The 19,368-nt window shown below is 41.7% G+C and overlaps 2 protein-coding genes across 2 annotated transcripts; one reads left to right on the top strand and one right to left on the bottom strand.

Moving 5' to 3' along the window:
* Window positions 1-1,982: 1,982 nt before the first annotated feature.
* On the top strand, window positions 1,983-13,354 carry LOC115363182 (proline-rich protein 29-like). Its single transcript, XM_030057285.1, has 6 exons — window positions 1,983-2,039; window positions 3,034-3,133; window positions 5,991-6,106; window positions 6,579-6,766; window positions 12,878-12,948; window positions 13,332-13,354. Exons 1-6 carry the CDS (start codon window positions 1,983-1,985, stop codon window positions 13,352-13,354), a joined length of 555 nt encoding a protein of 184 aa, XP_029913145.1.
* A 3,484-nt stretch (window positions 13,355-16,838) lies between these two features.
* Window positions 16,839-19,081, bottom strand: tcap (titin-cap (telethonin)). Its single transcript, XM_030057045.1, has 2 exons — window positions 18,687-19,081; window positions 16,839-18,382 (listed from the first exon to the last, which is right to left on the bottom strand). The coding sequence occupies exons 1-2, from the start codon at window positions 18,833-18,835 to the stop codon at window positions 17,992-17,994; spliced, it is 540 nt and encodes a 179-aa protein (XP_029912905.1). The 5' UTR covers window positions 18,836-19,081; the 3' UTR covers window positions 16,839-17,991.
* Between the last annotated feature and the right edge of the window lie 287 nt (window positions 19,082-19,368).

Genomic DNA, 19,368 nt, shown 5'->3' with positions numbered 1-19,368 from the left:
AGCAAATGTAAACTGTGTGCTAATTAGTGTACCCCACCATGCTGAGGTGGTAGCTGCATGTAACCATTTATTATAGTTTCTGCTCCTCCGTTCTGATTGGCTCAGTCACGTCCAAAGCCGTGGTAACATCCCCATAAATGTACACCTGTGACCGCATCACAGTAACTTTAAATATTAATAGTCAAACTCTCCATGCATCGCTTAGCAACCTGTTGTGCCAGTGGCCACTTGGTAGAGGTAGAAGAAGAAGAGGAAGAAGTAGTGGTACTAGAAGAAGAAGAAGAAGAAGAAGAAGAAGAAGAAGAAGAAGAAGTAGTAGTAGTAGTAGTAGTAGAAGAAAATCATATTGAATCTTGCAGTTTCAGGTTTGTACATTGTGCACAGTTAATCCATATATATATTTATTATTTTGTGCCCTGAAATTGTGCCTTAGAATTAATTAGTCAAATTACTAACTCCTTATCCTCTGATTGATCATCAGTATCTTTAATTGATCCATGACCTTCTTTTACAAACACATCCAGGTCAGCGATTTGATTCAGGCATGGAAATATACAGATTGTTAAAGCAGACCTGATTAAGAACATTTTTTAACTCGCTTCATTTCCATCCCTGCATTAAACGTTTGACTCGGCAGGAATTTCTAAGTCGAGGATGAGCAATGGATTTATTAAAGGAATAGATTACATTTTTGAGTGCACAAATTATTAACTTGAGAGTACAGAGAATGTGCACAGATTTCAAAACCAAGAGCAACCACTCCATAGCAACCAGTCTCTTAGCTGTTCAAGAGATACAGTATGCAGCCGTACAGATGAATAAAAATTTGTTGTTATTATTAACTGTGCTGAAAGTGGCTGGAGAATGAAGTCCCACATAGTGCGTCCACAATGCCTTTAGGACACCTAATTAGGCCAAAGTATCTTTAAACAATCATCTGTCAACATTAAGCTTTTATCATCATGGAACGAGTGTTTTAATATCATTAAATCTTTCCTGCCTTTATTTCTTTCACTGTGTTAACTGGGGGCAAATGGCCTGCCTGTAGAGTTAAATTAGCATAATACTTTACTGTAAATTGAAATCTGTAACTGTAAATACACTTAGCAAACAATTTGAAAGCTGCATCTACTCTAAAGCTGCTGATTTTCTTTTCAAATAATAGCATCAATAATATTAAAATAAGATGAGGTGTAAATTTAGTTGTGTATCAAAATCAAATCAAAACTTTATTTGTAGAGCACTTTTCATACATGAGATGTAGCACAAAGTGCTTTACATGTTAAAAACACCCCCTGACCCCCACCCCCACCCCAACCTCTAGACCCCCACCCCACGATTCTCTCTCACACACACACACAAATACGCACACACACACACACACACACACACACACACACACACACACACACACAGAGCCCCCACCCACCCCAGCCGGTGATCCCCACGAGAAGAGACATCCCAGCCGCAGCCGATAACAGCCCCCAGCGCAGAGGGCCCCCACTGAGGAAACACTGGATATATGGGATAAAAGTATGTAAACATATACGATAAGAGTATAAAAGTATATAGAGAAATAAAAACATATATAATAAAAATATATAAGAACATTAATAAAACTTAAAATAAGCATGTATAAACATATAAGAACATTTAGTTAAAAGTCAAACAAAAGGTATAGGGTATAAAAATAGCATTAAATAAAAGTCAGGTTAAAAGAAAGAGTATATTAAGGGCATGAGTTAAAAGCCAAATTAAATAGGTGGGTCTTGAGCCTATTTTTAAAAATCTCAACGTTCTCTGCGGCCCTCAGGTCCTCCGGCAGGCTGTTCCACAATCGGGGGCCAATGTATGATGTATGTATGTTGTGTTTTAATTGAGTACATTTTTACTTTAAGTATTGCACTTAGCTATAAATTTAAAATTGCATTCATCACAGTAGGATTTTGGCAGCTGTCAATAATCATTAGTAATAATGATCGATGGACATTAAATGTGCCAGTAAGCTGAGACAGACACAGTCAGGGAAGAAGAGAACAGTAATCTTTACTTTATGCACTTTATTTTCTAATTTCCAAATTCTCCAGTTTAAAGAATGGAGTTTTAACACGCTGGTTTTATCCTTTTCCTTAAGATTTTCATGCCAGCACTTCTAGTCTTACTTAAGTTAAATATCAGCCACGAACGCTTCTACTTGAGGAGGACATCCTACTGCGCTTTCCATCATGGCTCTAATGTGCATTAACGGTTTCCTATAGTTCTGTTTTGTTTTTTTGTCCAGTGTGAGAACAATCACACAATCATCCTGTGTTTCCCACAGTGATCACAACAGACTAGAACAACAGACAGAGAGAGAAAGAGTGTGTTTATGTGTGAGACACACACACAGAGAGAGAGAGAGAGAGAGAGAGAGAGAGAGAGAGAGAGAGGCAGAAAGAGAAAACTGTTGTGCTTTGGCACCTCGGCAACCTGCTGCTGCTGGCCTCAACACTTCATCAAGCAAATTAGAAATACACAGGTGACTGAATATCTGGTAATAAATACCAGGTTATCCTCATTGCTATTTTTATACAGATATAAATATATAATGGCATGGACAGAGGATACTTATCAACATGTGCAGCCATATGATCCGCACCCTTTGAAGATTTTTCCAGTAAGTGTTCGCTCTCCTGGTTCAGCCTCTGTTATGGCAGGTTGTTAGACTGTCCGCTATGGTGACAATATCAAAGATCTCATATCAATCAATATTCAAAGGCAATATTTTAGTTAATGTTTCCTGTGCTGTTTTAACACACAGCTCCACATCGCACTCTAATTTTACATTATGAAGATAAAAGTCAGAATATGTCAGAAGATAATATCAGTTGGGGTGATGTTTTTAATCCTGATTGGCGCTTGGAAGATAATCATTTCTTCCCCTCCTGTGGAGTGGAGGTTCACCACCTGCATAGGTAGAAGCGGCAGCTGATTCTGTGCTACTGTGCTTCCAGGCAGAGAGCCTCATTACTGTCCTATATCTCTCCTCCCCAGGCACCCCAGCAGCCCACCACTATCCTACAGCTGCTCCCAGCAACCATGATGCCTCCCGGCGCCGCTCCCTCCATTAGGCCTTGTGGTCACGTCAAGGAAGGTATGGCAGACTGTCAGCGCACACACACACACATATTCTAAATCTCAGGATTTCACACTCACAGTTATTCTTGCCTGTCTGTCACCGTCTTGAATACATGCACTCAGATATATTATTTATGGTCTACTCTTAGCTTGTGTGGACAAGTCCATCAAGTGGGTGTGTGTGTGTGTGGGTTCACTTTTTGTCTAAGTGCAGCAGCACGTACGAGCTGGCCTTGCTTAGCCATCATCTACATGTAGTCAAGTACTTTTAAAGGTATAATCCAATAAAAAGAATGGCCTCCAGGATACAGTAAATAGCTCAGGAGTATTTGTTAATGTTGGAATTTTTACTTGAAAAGCTTTTCCTGCGTGAGAAGTAACTTTGAATTTTCAGAGGTTTGAAGGACTTTGTTAACTTAATGTGATGTCAGTGAATGGAGCACACCTTGAACTTAAGTTATTCACAAGTCCAGCTTTGCGTCCCTCAATAGAGTCCTTGCTTGTGGCTGTTTGGGACAGAGTTTTGTATATTTTGCTCTTTTGATTTTTCACTTCATGTCCACTGAAATGTTTTACTGGCATTGATCATACTGACCCCTGAGATAAACCTGGGCAAAGCCACTAGACACTCTTCTCTGAATTCAGGAGGAACCATGCAGGTTTTATTTTGACCATGGAACAACAGACCAAACATTTGACCTTAGAAAGGATATTAGAGGGCCATGGGAGTTTACCCATTCTGTCTACATGTGCTTTGTAGACCTCAAGAAGACTTTTTACTGTCTCAACCAAGGTATGGCAGACTGTCAGTGCACAGAGGACATGCATGTGGGAGTATGGGATGCTGAGGCCATTGTAAACCATCCGGTTGCTGGAAAAGTGTAATGAGAGCTGTGTCCACTCAATCCCAGTAGGTGGTGGCCAATCTTGTCCTTTGTCACCAGTTCTATTCATGACTTTCATGGACAGGATTTTAAACGACAGGAGAGGTTTGGAAACTGTCCAGTGTGGTGACCTCAGGGTTGCATCTCTGCTTTTTGCAGATGATGTGGTCCTGTTGGCTTCAGTAGACTGTATCCGGTATGCATTGGTAGAGTTTGCAGCCAATTGTGAAGCTACCGGGATGAGGATCTGCACCTCCAAATTTGAGGCACTGGTATTCTATATGAAAAAGGTGGGTTGCCCCATCCAAATGGGAGTGACTTACTTCCCCAAGTGGAGGAGTTCACGTATCTTTGGATCACAGGTGACAGTTAAGTCATTTACAGACAGACTGGTGCAGTGGCCGCAGTCACAGGAAACTGAAGTGAGCATCCTTCGCTGGGCTCACCCTTGGGGACAGGATGAAGAGCTCTGAAATGGGAGGACCTTGGATTAGAGCTGCTGCTCCTCCACGTTGAAAAGAGCCAGTTGAGGGGGTTTGGACATTTAATTAGGATGCCTTCTAGACATGTGTTCTGGGAATTTCCGACTGGGAGACCCTGCGGCATGCTGAGGGCGATGTATATGCCTCAGGACGCCCCAGGAGACGCTAGTGGATGTGGCCTAGGAAAAGTAGTTTGGCATGCCCTCCTTGGCATCGAACGAATGCGACACGAATGGATGGATAAATAGATGGGACACTACAGCCTCACTTTGTGGTTTTGCATAAAAATCTTGCTTAGTGCAGCTTTAACATTTAATGATCTTACTGTATTGTTACACCAATTCAGCAGCTTCTCTGAAAAGTGTCAGCATGTTTTTTTCTGCATTTACTTCATTTTTTTCCAGTTATAATTCTGGGTTTTTATGGATCATCGATTCTGGATGTGTGTTGCACGTCAACAGCACAGTTAATTAAGGTTTTCCAAAGCAAGCACTGATAGTACAGGCAAAACACTGGTTTAGATACTGTAGACCTGACCATCAACTAAAAGACAAGTGATAAAAAGAAACTTCAGATCAAAACCTGCTGGATGATGTTACTAGAACTTCAAATCTACATTATGACAAGAGCAACAAAATTATTTCATCACAGGAAATGCAATAACTGGATTTTATATTTACTTTTCATCATCAAAGTAAAGACCAGACCATAATCTCACATCTTAGATGAGCTCTCTGCTCCTCTGTCATTTCACTCAATGTGAATATTCCTCAGAGACTCCCATTAGCTGACATTAATTTGCTGCATTATTTATGGAATTGACTTTACCCCGTCAAGATGGAGAAGCGTACTAAGGTAAGTGTCATGTTGCTGAATGTTGCATCACTCCATCACTGGCAGATGCTAACAAACAAGTGATGGTCAGAGACCTCAATCATATTGCTTGGGAGGCATTAAATAATTTAACATGGTGGAGAATATTACTAAAATCAGATTAGATTAGATTAGATGGCTTTATTAATTGCCAAAGGCGAAACTCATCTGCCACCAAATCATACAGACAGCAAAACAATAGACAATGCGTTCACAGTACACAATAAAAGTAACACCATTAAAAGCCATATGAGACGTGACTTACAACTGAGGGGTGCTGTGTGTAGACCAAAATTATAGTCAGCTGCATTTAAAAATCATTTATCAGTAACAGTGGAATTAAAGCAGGCTCGACAGAGGTTCCTGAATTTCCTGTCTGAACCTTTGGCTAGAGGGCTTTTGCATAGCACTGAGAACAAATTAAATAATTTAGTGGGTTGAGTCACTGCCGAACAAATATTGAGTGAGGACGACGTTTGAAATTGAGTTACATCAAACTTAGTCGCTCAGTTTGACACAGTGTCGTTTAATAGTCACCCAGACGCAAGAGAAAAGAATAGCAGGTTGATAAAACACATAGGCCATCTGATGATCATCAAATTTAAAATGTGTGTGTGTGTGTGTGTGTGTGCAGACCTTGTAGAGATGATGATGATCCAGAATGCCCAGATGCACCAGGTCATCCTGAACAACATGACCATGTCAGCCCTCGGCTCATTCGGCGACTCTGGCCCTCCACCTCTCCCTGTGGTAGGTTCCAGATGATATCATTGTGCCACATCGACACAGGAAAACGTGGTTGTGTGCATTGTCTTGCATGTCTCTCACTTGAACTGAATCCCTTCTCTTCACTTAGCTTCATTGCAAATTCAAATCCAACCACTTAAACTAAAATTTGTAGACCAACATGGCATTGGAGCAAAATGATTGTCCATTCCAAACAACAAAATTTCCCTGAAAATTTACCCAAGAAATATTATCTGGATGCTGATAGAACGATCCACCTTTTTCTGCCCTACAACTAGAAAATTCATAAAATTTGTGTAATTATTTTGGGGGGAAAAAAAACAAAAGTTAAACTTTCTCATTCCTTCTTTCAAGGTGAACAAAATTGTAAAACGGAATGTGAGACAAAACAGCTGGTTAAAATGGTGAGTTTTGCAGTGATATATTATAATGATTTTCATCTCTGTCTGGCTGTCTTTCTCCTTTGCTTTGTCAGGCCACCGAAAGTGTAGCAATAATTCACGAGGAAGAAGAGGACCCAGGAGTGTACCATCACTATTACCAGGCTGCCACATACTTGTCCTACCCGGCGTGGTTCCCCCCACCCCTGCCTCAACCCACACTGGGTTATCAAGACCCTGCTGAAGCCTTGGAGCCAGCCTCCCTTCTGTCACACAGAGACAGGTGATGCACAGCCCCTGTCCAAGCGCCCACACCATCATCAAATCTAGCCCATTTCTGTATCAAATCACATAAAAATCCTTAATGAGTCATGCGAGACATCACAGTCAAATAATTCATATAGAAAAATGCCAAAAAAATGAGTGGATGAGTCATGCGATGATTGAACCGAGTGTTAAAATGGTGGCGTGTGAAGACGCAGCGACTCAGCTCTCTCTCTCTCTCCTTTCTCTTTGGTTCCACCTCTTAGTTCTCTTAGTTAATCTATCTTTTATTGATTCTTTTCAGCTACAGTGACAGAAGCCATGCGAAAATTCATTGTACCAGAGTATAATGACAATAAAGATCATTCCATTGTATTGTTTTCAAAGCAGATTTTAGAAAAAGCCTTAGACAGAATATCTTTATAACTGTTCTCTGCATCTTTCCATGACAAGCTGCTATATAACAAAAAAAAAAAAAAAAAAAAAAGATGCAGGTTACTATTATCTCTCAAACATGCCCACTGTATGCACACTCATTTATGGGGAAAAAAAAATGAAATGCTTACAGATAAGACTCGATGTCTAAAATAGTTATGCTTGCAGATCCGTAAATTAATGAGATACTAGGTCTGTGAGAAAATATACAGTACCATATGCTCAATATATTCACTACATTTAATCAACTCATTATTACAACAGCAAAGAAATGGGGGGAAAGTTGCAAGAATCCATTAATTAACAGTTAGTTTGCTTTCTTCACACAAGAGATAAAATATAGCTGAAAGAGAAAAAAGTCAGTGTATCACTTTCATTTGAGGAATTACACAGCCTGTAAAAATCCAGTACAGCTGGAGGAACATATTAGATATCCCAATGCCCTGGAGGAGTGTATTTGGTTTAATTTATCAGAAGACACGATAATCATTATGAGATTATGAGATGTGTAATGAAATTTGGACCCACTGCTGATACTGTATCTACCTAAAGTGGAATCAAACAGCCCTCAGGGAGTGAAGTCGGAGGCGGTCTTTATGTGTTTGTCCTGTATTTATTCTCTCAACCTTCCAAAGAATGAGCCAGTAAAAAAAAATAAAAGCACTGTTATTTACAACAAATATATCGAAAAACAAAATCCAAATAGGCAAAACTCTAAATGACTCAAAGAGTAATTCTGCACCCAGTTGGAGCTTCATGTTTTTGCCCCGCTGGCAGCTGGGGCATTAAGAGAGCTGGTGGTCTGCCCGTCCTTGAGGCAACATCAGAATATACCGGGCGGGTTGCCATAACATTTGGCGAGCACATTCATGCTCCCCAGAAAATGAACCCCATTAGTTTTGATGACTTCATGTCTCTTCTCTGTATCACCACCATCAGGCAAAACTTTGGCATATACCAATATCTCAACATCTGGACCAGGGCTTCTCAAACTTATTACTCAGAGATCCACATCTGATTTTTATTCAAGATCAGAGGACTGGAACGATTGGAGATAACCAAACTAACATTTGATCAGCCCACTTATAACTTTAACAGACAGTGAACCAAGTGAAGATAGTAAAGATAATGTTGCTCAGGTTGACGACAACTGCGCTCCTCACATTACTGTAAGTGCAATAAAAGCTTTGCACCTACCCCTAAGGAAATTATCTGGTTCATGTGTGAACTCGGCAGCAACAACCAATAAAACAGGAAATGCTACACCTTGTAACATACACTCCTGATCAAAATTTTAAGACCAGTTGAAAAATTGCAAGAATTTACATTTTGCACTGTTGGATCTTAAGAAGGTTCTAAGTATAGCTTCAAAATGCAAAAAGAAGAAATGGGAGTGAGACCAAAAAAAAAAAAAAAAAAAAAAAATGAGTAAGCAATTTATTGCAAACAACCATTAAACTGAAATAGGCTGTTCATCAGCTGATCAAAAGTTTAAGACCACTGCCTTTAAAAGCCCAAATCTTCGCAAAAATGTGGATTCAGTGTCATTTTCTGTCAGGTACCCACACTGTCATGGCCTTCTTAAGATCCAACAGTGCAAAATGTAAATTCTTGCAATTTTTCAACTGGTCTTAAAATTTTGATCAGGAGTGTATTGTATTCATAACACAGGGTATGTGTTAAGTCCACTTTGATTTGCTGTTCAGTCTGGATGTGGACCAAGGTCTGGACTTTGGGAAGCTCTGATCAAAGCTATTAAGCAAACTGCCATAGCATTTGATGAGCACATTCATGCTCCCCAGAGAATGCACCCTGTCCAATTTGGTGACCTTACGCCCTTTCAGTGCAAGCCACCCTTATGCCATAATGTCAAATTTGATATCTTAAAAGCAACTGGGCAGATTGCCATGAAAGTTGTAAAGCACATTCATGCTACCCATGTCCCATGAACCCATGATCTCATGTCCGTGGCTCCAGCATGACTCATAGTCCAACATGTACAAACCCTCTTCTCCCACTGCTTCCCTCAACGTGTACCATCCAGTGGGGACACCTGTGGCGGGGGGGGGGGGCATGCTTGTTTACAAATGCAGGACAGTACGTTTGAAAAGTGGGACGGCTCTGGGACGGCTTCAGCTGTACCTCATTTTAAGGTTTGGTGTGATAACTACAGAACCGGAACATTAGCGCTCAAATGCTGACAACATGACCGGTGTGGTTGTATTTCATAACACCTCAACCACTCAAAAAAGTGTTTCAGTGTGGAATTGATCTTAAGACTCTTCTTTTCTTATCTCCAAGATAACTGTCCAAAGGTACAATATCTTGTCATGTAGAGACATTTTCACTGCAGCTACAATGGAGCTTGTCTGTCTGAAACATCCGCTGTAATTGCCAGGTTTCGGTGTCAGTTGCTCAGAATCAAAGAGAAACGGCTTCTTTCTAGACTCACCGTTTTGCACTAACATTCAGCGATCACAGCGGGAAATCCGTCATAGAAGAAGCAGAGCGCTACTAACAGTTAGATGCCTTCTTGGACCAGACGGCCATGCGGCCAGAAGACGTCTTGCATTTTGACTGAGGGGCGCAAATCTTGCCTTTTCTCAATGTGAAAAACTTTCTCTCTTGTTCTTAATATGCTGTTTCACTGTCACTGTTGCTGTTACTCTGTGTAACCTCAAGAAACGCCCAGCTGGATGGAACAAGCTCAAGCTGTTTTGGGAAAATGTAGGAAATCATGAATTCCTGGAATATGCAGAACATGTTTGTGTGTGTTTGTGTCCCAGACATCCACCATTACTGCCTCAACCAGGGGCAGAGCCATCACTTCAAACATGAGGGGAGTGAATGTTCTGATTTTTTTTTTTTTTTTTTTTTTTGTTACATAAAAATAAATCAACAGATTTGTGTCACATTTTTTGTGTGTGCATACAAACCCTTTGAAACCCAGGAGGCTTCTTTTTTTTTTTTTTGTTTGAAAGGTTTTAGTTCACCCTCTTAACAAAAATAACTTTCTTTTTGTTTTTCATGTCTGGGTTTTGTTGTTTGTTTTATTAAAATTATCTTTATCTTTGTGTAATTAATTATCTAATGTAATTTGAAATATGCTGTATATTTACAATAATTGTAAATAGTCTTCTTGTAATTTTACAGTAATATTTTGCTCTTTTTTTTGGCAATTTTTAGGTCATTTTCTTGTTTTTTTTTTTTTTTTTTTTTTTTTTTACAAATTTCTTGCTGATTTCGAGTCACTTCTTGTTAATTTGCTTGTCACCTTCTCCCCATGCTTTTGATAGAAATCAAATCAATTTGCTCAGCTTTCAAAGGTTAAATAGCTTGTGACAGGCATCAGAACACAGCCCTAAAAAAAATAAATGTGTTCACTATGCCCCTGCTGTTAGCTCACAGTTCCCTGCAGAGTGGGTTTATAAACCAGAGCCTGTATGGGGCAGCTGGCGTTGACTGGAGGAGTCTACATTATCAAGTTACAAAGATGCATCCTCAACCTGGGATACATAAGCCCCCCCTCAAAAAAATTTTTTAGACAATAACATTAGGTTTTCTTGTAATGCTACACAAGGGAAATGTCATAGAAGATGTATCCCTTCCATTTTGTCCTGTGTGGGATCATCTTCCTCTTTAATACTGGTAAAAACACTCTTTGGAGTAAGCATTGACAACATCAAGGTATTAAAACGTTAAATCAAATAGGGCATTTGGCTCGTCTGGCAAATTGTTAAAGAATATGGTGTTGTGAGTCATCATTGTTAATGTATGCAAAACTAACTAGCAGTCTAAAGGTGAAGTGAGGCCACTGAACTCATCCACAACTTGGTGTTACTTTTAGGAATATAGTTTGTAAGAAATGTACTGCAGTGTTACTGAATAATGGCCCCAATCCCCTACTACTGGTACAAATGGCCTGAACGTAATGACTCAGTTTTCACATTCTGTATGGGATGATATCTAGAGGGCATGCATCAAAACATCTAAATATGTCATGTGTTAGTCCATTCAGGATAAGGTATACGTTACACATGCAGCAAATGGCCCGAGGTGGGACCTGAACCCAGGACGCTACGATCAAGACTCAGCCTTGACATGTGGTGTGCGCTCTCATCCGGTGAGCCACCAGGGTGCCCCAAGACTGATTAAAAAAATAGTAATAATACTTGATTTAATATGCGCCGAGACTGTCCAGTGATTAAGACAGTGTGGTGCCATGCAATTGCTGTGATCTCAGACATTTTCGCGGGTCAGGTTAACCTTAGGCTGACTCATATGCCTGAGGGTAAAACTGCAGAGTATCAAAGCTCCATCAGCCATTTATCTACATTTGGTTGCCTAGCAGTTAAGAGACTCATTCTCCTTAGTCGCATACATCAGACTGCCTCTTGAGGGAGCGCTGGGTTAAGGACTTTATAGACCTACTTAATATGGAGAACAGCAGAGAGCAGCCAGTTTCCTTAAGGACTCTGACATAAGCCGAGGGTATTACTGTGACATTATACAAAATCACCTGGACTAACCCTTTAACCCCAAGCCCTTTATCCTCCCAATCTGGTGTTGTAATGTATTGTGATGTTGTTAACTGTGTCTTGTGTTTCCTGTGGTTTGTGTTTGCTCTTCTTGTTGTCACACAGAGAGGTTATTTGAGAAGTTTGTATTTCACTGCAGCGTGTTGATTCATGGCTTCTTGTGGGCAGAAGAAAAAGCTGCACAAACACCAGAACTTCATCTGGACAAAACCAGTAAATCTACAGCATTTCAGTCATTGGGAATGGGATGCTCTTCTCTGTTACTTTGTGCTTGAAGATGATAAAAAAAAAAGGGATTTCTTCTTTCTTAGGCAAAAAAAGGCATAAAATCTAAGTGAAAAGTGGAAACATATACCCTAAATGTGTTCTGCTTCCACTAAAGTGCTGAAGTAAATTACAAATTTCAGAATCATTCATTGAAATCACTGAGAAGCCAGCACAAACTGCGAAATAGTCATTTAATCTAATGGTTTATGTGTTTTATTGGGACATTGACTTTATGGATTCTTACTGTACATAAAACTCTTGCCTCCTGCAGCACTAACTTTTGTCTCTGGGTCAACCAAACTAAGAAACCAGAGCTAAATATCATGGATGAGATCACTTTGGTATGGCTGGTTGTGGCACTTATCATGCTTTACCACCAAGTGAGTGCAAATGTGATCTTGTAGATTTGTTTTTATTATCATAATGGGAAACAATCAAGCAAAGTGTCAGAAATCTATTTCTATTAAAAAAAAAAAAAAAAAAAAAAAAACACAACAAGGGAGAAATCGATATCTATGCTCACGGTGATTTACTTCTAATAATTTCTGCATCTTTGAGTATCTCATCTTATTCCACCTGCCCCTAGAAATTTAGTCAATAAAAGCAGGTTTGCAAGTTTTGCTGGCAAATAATCTCAGATGCAGGGACTGTGTGTACCTGAAGGTAGTGGTCAGTGAACTGGCATCCCATCCCAACACACACCCCAAACCCCACACACACCCCGCCACATCACATCCTGAGGTTACAACACACATAAAGCACGGTGCGGGCCTATAGACATATTAGTTGACATCATTAGAACTAGGTGGATAAAAATAGCCAGGACATTACACTGATGCATGTGTGTTCATGTGTGTGTTTGTGTGATGTGTATGCAATGTGTGATTCAGGCTCGCTGTCCCTCCGCCTCCCCCACCCGGTGCCACCAGAGCCGCAGGAGCCGACATCCCTCCTGCAGCAGGTACACCATTACACAGCAACACAATTAGCATACTCTGCTCCTGTGATGTCAAACGGGGCCTTTGAGGCTGGGTATAATAATAGAGGTGACAACAGCGAGCCTCACAGTAGTAGTGATGAGACGGGTGCTGATTGGGGTGCTGTTAGTGATAATGCCTCTGATGATTGTGAATGGTTGCAGGAGGGCGTTCATCAGATGCTTTTTTATTTCTCTCTCGCTTTCTTCGCAGAGCCGCTCGGCGCTGCAGAGGAAAGACAGCAGCAGCACAGAAGAGATCATGATTAGGTCTCCTGCTTCCCTCGCCGTTATTTTACCCCTTTGTGCGTCCACCGGCCTCCAACGATGATGGGACTGCCTATCCTGAATTTGTTCCTCTTTTTCAGGAGGATTTGACACTTCTGCTTAAGGTTAATTGTCCCCTCATCTCACACTCTGTTCCATCTTAATGTACAATAAACGGAAACGGCTTACAATAATGTATACTATATTCATGGCAATTCAGACTTTTACTTTTTCCAGCATGCATTACCCAACTTATCCAGTGGGGAGCAGCAACAATCTGTCATTATTGAATTTAAAAGTGATAGTCTTAAATGTCTATCTTTGGCGAGTACCGGCTTTGGTCTTCCTTCAGTACCCTGTAGCCTGAATCCACAGCTTACACATGTAGATACATTTCAAATAACTCTTTGCCTTTAGGAGTATATTTCTACTGTGTTTGTGTGTGTGTCTTATTTCCATTTTGTGATTTCGTCCTGCTGTGACACAGACCACAAGAAACTAATATCCCGGCAATGACAAGCATTCCCTCTGCACGCTGATTGATGCCATTACACACCACCGTGGGCAACGTAACAAGAGAGTGACACCGCACGTCTCACACTGCGTGACACTCTTTAAATACATCTTGTTGAGTACTCCGAGGGATTAGGGGAAGAAGGAAGAATGAAGTCTGCGAGTGATGACGAGCAACTCTGAAATCCAAGGTTACCCTAAAAAGAGGGAGAGCGCATGAAAATACAGCGTAATTCAACAAATAAAAAGGATTATATAGGATTTACTTCACTAAGAAGCGAGGTCAGGGGTGTAGCCATGATGTAAGAGGTGCATGACTGTGTGGGATGGGGGGTGGGGGCTCCTGCGGTCCTCCCCTAGAATATTTTTAGTCATTTAGAGATCTGATCCAATGTCAATATTTGGCTTGTTTTTTTTTTAAGTTTACATTTTAGCTCAGTGACAGCTCAAGATGGCTATTATTGCTCTACTCCTGAAAGTGGGGAAGGATACAAAACTTCACTGTTGCTTTTGCAAATGCAGCTCATAACGTGCCAGTTTAGTCATGGATTACACACATCTGCTCAATTCTTTGGCTTTCACATCTCATTCGGTTAGTCAAGGTCTTGCTGAGTAGCTGAACAGTTAAAGGCAATATGTGGATTTTGTGGCGGATATGAGGACTGGATTTCAAACCTCTGTCCTTTTACTTTGCAGTAAGCATTTTCATATTAGTGTTCGATACTGACAGAACAGTGTGCCAAGTACTCACAAAAGGTGTGTGTGTGGAAATGACTCAGAAAGATGAGGTCTTGGAGTAAAACAGTACACAGGAGCCGTGTGTTTTGCTCTTAACAGAGTTGATGAGTCAGTGGATGTGACCCTTAAGGATTGTTCTTGCTGGTTTTGGGTTGCAGGTCTGTCACATGGGATAAAACAGTGAGGACAATGCAGTCAGGGGCACCGTATATAGGGGAAAAGTTAAAAACGCAAGATCTTACCAAGATTATTTGTCTTATTTCAAGTCAATATGTCTTATTTCTAGTCAAAATATCTCATTACACTTAAAATAAGACATGATCAGCTCAGAAGTAAATTGTTTTTAGACAATTTGCACTTGTTTCAAGTAAAAATTCATTTGAAACAAGTGAAAATTTGCTTGTTTCATTTGCAAAATTTGCCAGTGGAAAAAGTGAAAATTCACTTGAAATAAGTGAAAATTAGCTAGAAACAAGAAGCAAATTTTCACTTGTTTCAAGCAAATTTTCACTTGAAACGAGAGACAATTGTCTAAAAACAAGTTACTTCTGAGGTGATCATGTCTTATTTTAAGTGTAATGAGATATTTTGACTGGTAATAAGACATTTTTGACTTGAAATAAGACAAATAATCTTGGTAAGATTTTGAGTTTTTGCAGTGATAGGTAAAAACTAATATAAAATTATTAAACCATCATTGAGTAAATATATGTATTTTTGTTTTCATGGGGCCCAAAATTCCTGGCAGTGCCCATGAATGCAGCTGACCGTAGGAAAGTGCTTTTCTGTGAACATACCATGCATCGTCTTTACTGTCTTGGTATTGAAGCATACCCACTGAAAGCACGTAAACAAAGATACTAAAATTTTAAAAACCTCTCTTTGGTCCAGGCCTGATGTAAAAATTTACCGATCTCATTTCCCGTCTGAATTCCTCCGTTCTCCTCCTGAAAATAGTTCCAGCGCCGAGGGTCGATCTGGAGTTTGGAAACAATTGCTGCAGATTGTCGCCGTGACTATGTGGGGTGGGGCGCACAGCATTTGAGGGCTTGTGCAGGAGGGTAATTTTAAAGATAGGGAGTGAAGGCAGCACACCAAAAGCTCTGATAAAACAGCAGGATTAAGAGCTCAAATGAGAGGAACGTGCTGATACGGCTGTCTCCACTGTCTCCAGGGCAATGCCAATGTTTACCCAGCTATTAATACCATCAAACCACTAAACTCGGCCTGTCACAGGGGGCGAGAATGACGACGGAGAGAGAGACAAAGTGACTGGGAAAAGAGTTTAAGAGAGAAATGTATGAACAAAGAAACGGAGTGGGAATTTGTCAGAGAAGGCAAGCTAAAGACGGACTTTTAATTTAAAGTTTAGATAAGGTAAATGATGTAGAATGAATGGATCAGCGGAGGGACACGATGCCTCCATCAGATCCCTACACGCTATCAGGCGGCGGGGAACAGTGTGTTCTGGGCAGAATGACAGACATGGAGGTGGAACATGAGAGATAAACGAGGGACATGAAGTGGTGAAGCGGGGTTTGTTCAGAGGGAGGACAGTGTGACACCATGTACCCAAATAATCAGAGACAGGGATCCAGGACACACACCCACCTATTCACCTCAGCCTGTCTGGTACATTCCTCCTCAGAGAAATTAGGGAGAAAGAGTGTGTTTACTCGATTTTATTCCTGCATTATCATTTTTTTTTTTCATGATAACTGGGCGGGCATATTTTCCTTAATAGGCATACTAACCTCCTGTTTGATTCCTTTCCTGTATATACACCAGAAACTTTGACCAAATGTCGTAAAACATTCCTTGGTAATTGTGATTGGAGCTTCAAAAGATCAAGATGTCTGTCATCAGTTTCAACCATTCAGCAAGCCCTGGTTTTGTCTGGCTCTGTCAGTGGCGGCGGAGAACAATCCTTGAAGCGGTAATAAAGCCTGTCAGTGCAGCTTCAATTTTTTTTTTTCACATGGTTATGTTTTTTGGTGGTGTCTATCCTGTTATTTTTTGCTGTGTCATCTAATGTGATGAAATCTATTCTCCCACAGTGTCTATATTTCTAAGAAGCTGCCCCGAGGCGGCAGGCGTGTGACATCCTCACAACATTTAGAAACGGCTCAGCTGTTGCTGCCCGGTCAGAAGCCGCGATCAAGCGGATTACAAGTAAGCCTTGATTGCGGTAATTTGTCCGTTTATATTAAACTCTCATCACTTCTGTCTCTGTGCCACCATCCTTTCATCAGTCATTACCTTCGCTGTACTTGACCCCCCATCATCCATTATTAAATGTAATCAAAGCAGGATGTGATTATGTTGTACTCCAGAAAGAAAACACAGTAACAGAGGAATGAAGAGCAATTCAATTTTTATTAGTAAAAATAATAAAAATAATTCTCTAGGCAAAATATCTCAACGTTACAACAGAACACACTACATTTTTCAAACTCTGTTACACCAGGGAAAGTTCAAGGAACTCAGCTAGCATCTATATAAATATATATAAGCTGCCACTCAACTATCAGGGCGGACCCGTTAATGCAGTGAGTCTTATGGGACACATTATTATATCCTGTTTTCCTAAGTCCTCCTGATTAGAGGTGTCAGCACAGGCACAGACACACACACATGCACACATACATACGCACACACACACACACACACCAACATAAATATATACAGCTTCCTGGCGCTGGCTGCAGGTGTGATCACGCTGGAGCATTCTGTGCCCTTTACAGGGATCAGAGATCGTCGGGGGCTTTCCAAGGCCTGGAGGCTGACCAGCGTCTATCTGTTGTTATAAAACCGGAGCACTGAGTCCAAGTCATGTTCGTCACCCCCTACCTCAGCCCCCCTCCACCCCCCACCACCTTAAATTCCTCTTTACACTTTTCTGCCTTGTTTTCTTTTTGTCACTTGCTGTACCGTTAGATTCCAATACCACATATTTCAGGTATAAACCATGAAATACTTATGCACAAATCTCAAGAACACTTTCATTTACCCCATGGAAACATAAAAAAAAAAAAAGAAATTGCATACAACTGGGTGGAAGTGCACCACTGCATGCTATGACAGCCATTCCGCAGTAAATGCCATTTGGCCTGCATACCAGTAACTGGAAAAAGGGTCACGGGAGCCCAGTGAGCGAGCAGCCGACATGGCAAAGGCCCCGCTGCTCTTTTCCAGGCAGCAGAGAGATTAGCCCGTGGCACAGCTGAACGCACACACCCTGCAACATGTCTGCCTCTCCATCATTTCACCCGTCCTAATACCACTGACCACCGAATGCCGACAGTGACAAAGCGTGACATTTACCTGCCAAAATGGGACAGATACACAGACGGTGCTAATGATCTACGTAGTGTTTATGATGAATGTCATTCAGGATAAATCTATATACATCTTTTCATGCTTTTGACTATCCTTTACCAGCTTTCACCCTCTCTCGTCTCTCCCTAACATCCCCACTCTCTCTCTCTCGCTTTTTCTCTGATTGGGGTTTCACCCTCTCTGGGCCTCCTGCGACATGGAGCGGCCCAGGGTTCTCGGCGCTTTGGCGAACTCCATGCGAGTCGGTTTGACGGGGGGGAGGTCTTTCGTGATCTCGTCCACGGTCCTCTTGGCGGGACAGGCTCCGTCCGGGGTGGGGAAGGGCCGCAGGTCTTCCTCGGTGTGCGGGGCGCCCCGTCCCAGCCGAACACCCAGCTCTGCGGGGGTGAAGATGGGCAGGGGGAGTGTGTTCCTTTTCGGCAGCAGCTGGTGCTCCCTCACCCCCCTCTCGACGGTGCCCACTCTGTAGACGCCAGAGGGGCAGGTCTGGACCAGGGAGCGGGCCTGCCACTGCCGGGACAGAGTCTCCCTGCGAGAGTCGTCATTCATGTTCATTGTCTGCCTGCAGGAATTGCACAGAAAATGAGGTTAGAAACGGTGGGAGCACTCGTGGTGATTTACTCGCTTAATGAGGCTGCAATTGCCTTTGAGTGTGAGAAGACGTCTACCAAGAATTAAATAATTCCTACCAAGTTCAATCCATATTTTTTATGATGTTATAAATTACACCTATACCAAAGCCAAGGTGTCATTGGTATCTAGTATTACTTTATCTGATAAAAAAGAGATTCTTCTACCGTTCAGTGGTGGGTCATACAACACTGAGGATCTTTGGGGTGTTTTGCTGCAGGTCTGAAAGCTCTCACCTGTCCTGAGGTTGAGTCTTGAGGTTGACACTCTGCCAGTCGGCGCTGTAGCTCTCCCTCTGAGCTTTGTTCTCCTCCCGTACGCTGCAGGCCAGCTCAGCGGCCACCACAACGCCGTTATGCTTCTCCAGGACGGTACAGACGGGCATCTTTTCCGCTGCTGTGGGCAGATCTCTGTGTCGATGTGTCAGATTTATCACCTCCTCTGGGTCTCTGCGACTCGTCGGTCGATCTTGTCTCCTCTGAGATCAGGCTTGATGCCCGGCTCGGCTGGCCTGTCAGTCGTGTCTGTGGCGGCGGGGAAGTTTGCCCAGGGAAACAGAGATGCTTCAGCAGACTCCTCTGTTTCTGTCTCGCTCTCTGCTGTATGTGTCTGGGCTTTGGTCTGTCCAGACTTTTATAGATGTGCTGATGCTATTTTTAATTCATGTTGTCACTCTACAATCAGTGTGTACTGACATCCGAAACCAAATGCTCCCTGTCTCATTCCCCCAGAGCTGGAAGTGACTCTGAGGAGAGGTGAAGAGTAATTGGGTTGAAAATCCCCTAACGCTCAAATTGTCTGCCAGATCAGCTCCATAATCACCTGCCTCAACACACTTTTACTGTGATACCAGTGTCTTAGAGATGAAAGCATCCCGCCTCAGAACACAAACATGGAAACACTCTATATGAAGACATG

The sequence above is a fragment of the Myripristis murdjan genome, chromosome 8 (genome assembly GCF_902150065.1).
Source record: "Myripristis murdjan chromosome 8, fMyrMur1.1, whole genome shotgun sequence".
NCBI classification, from domain to species: domain Eukaryota; kingdom Metazoa; phylum Chordata; class Actinopteri; order Holocentriformes; family Holocentridae; genus Myripristis; species Myripristis murdjan.
This window is presented reverse-complemented; position numbering and strand designations above follow the sequence as displayed.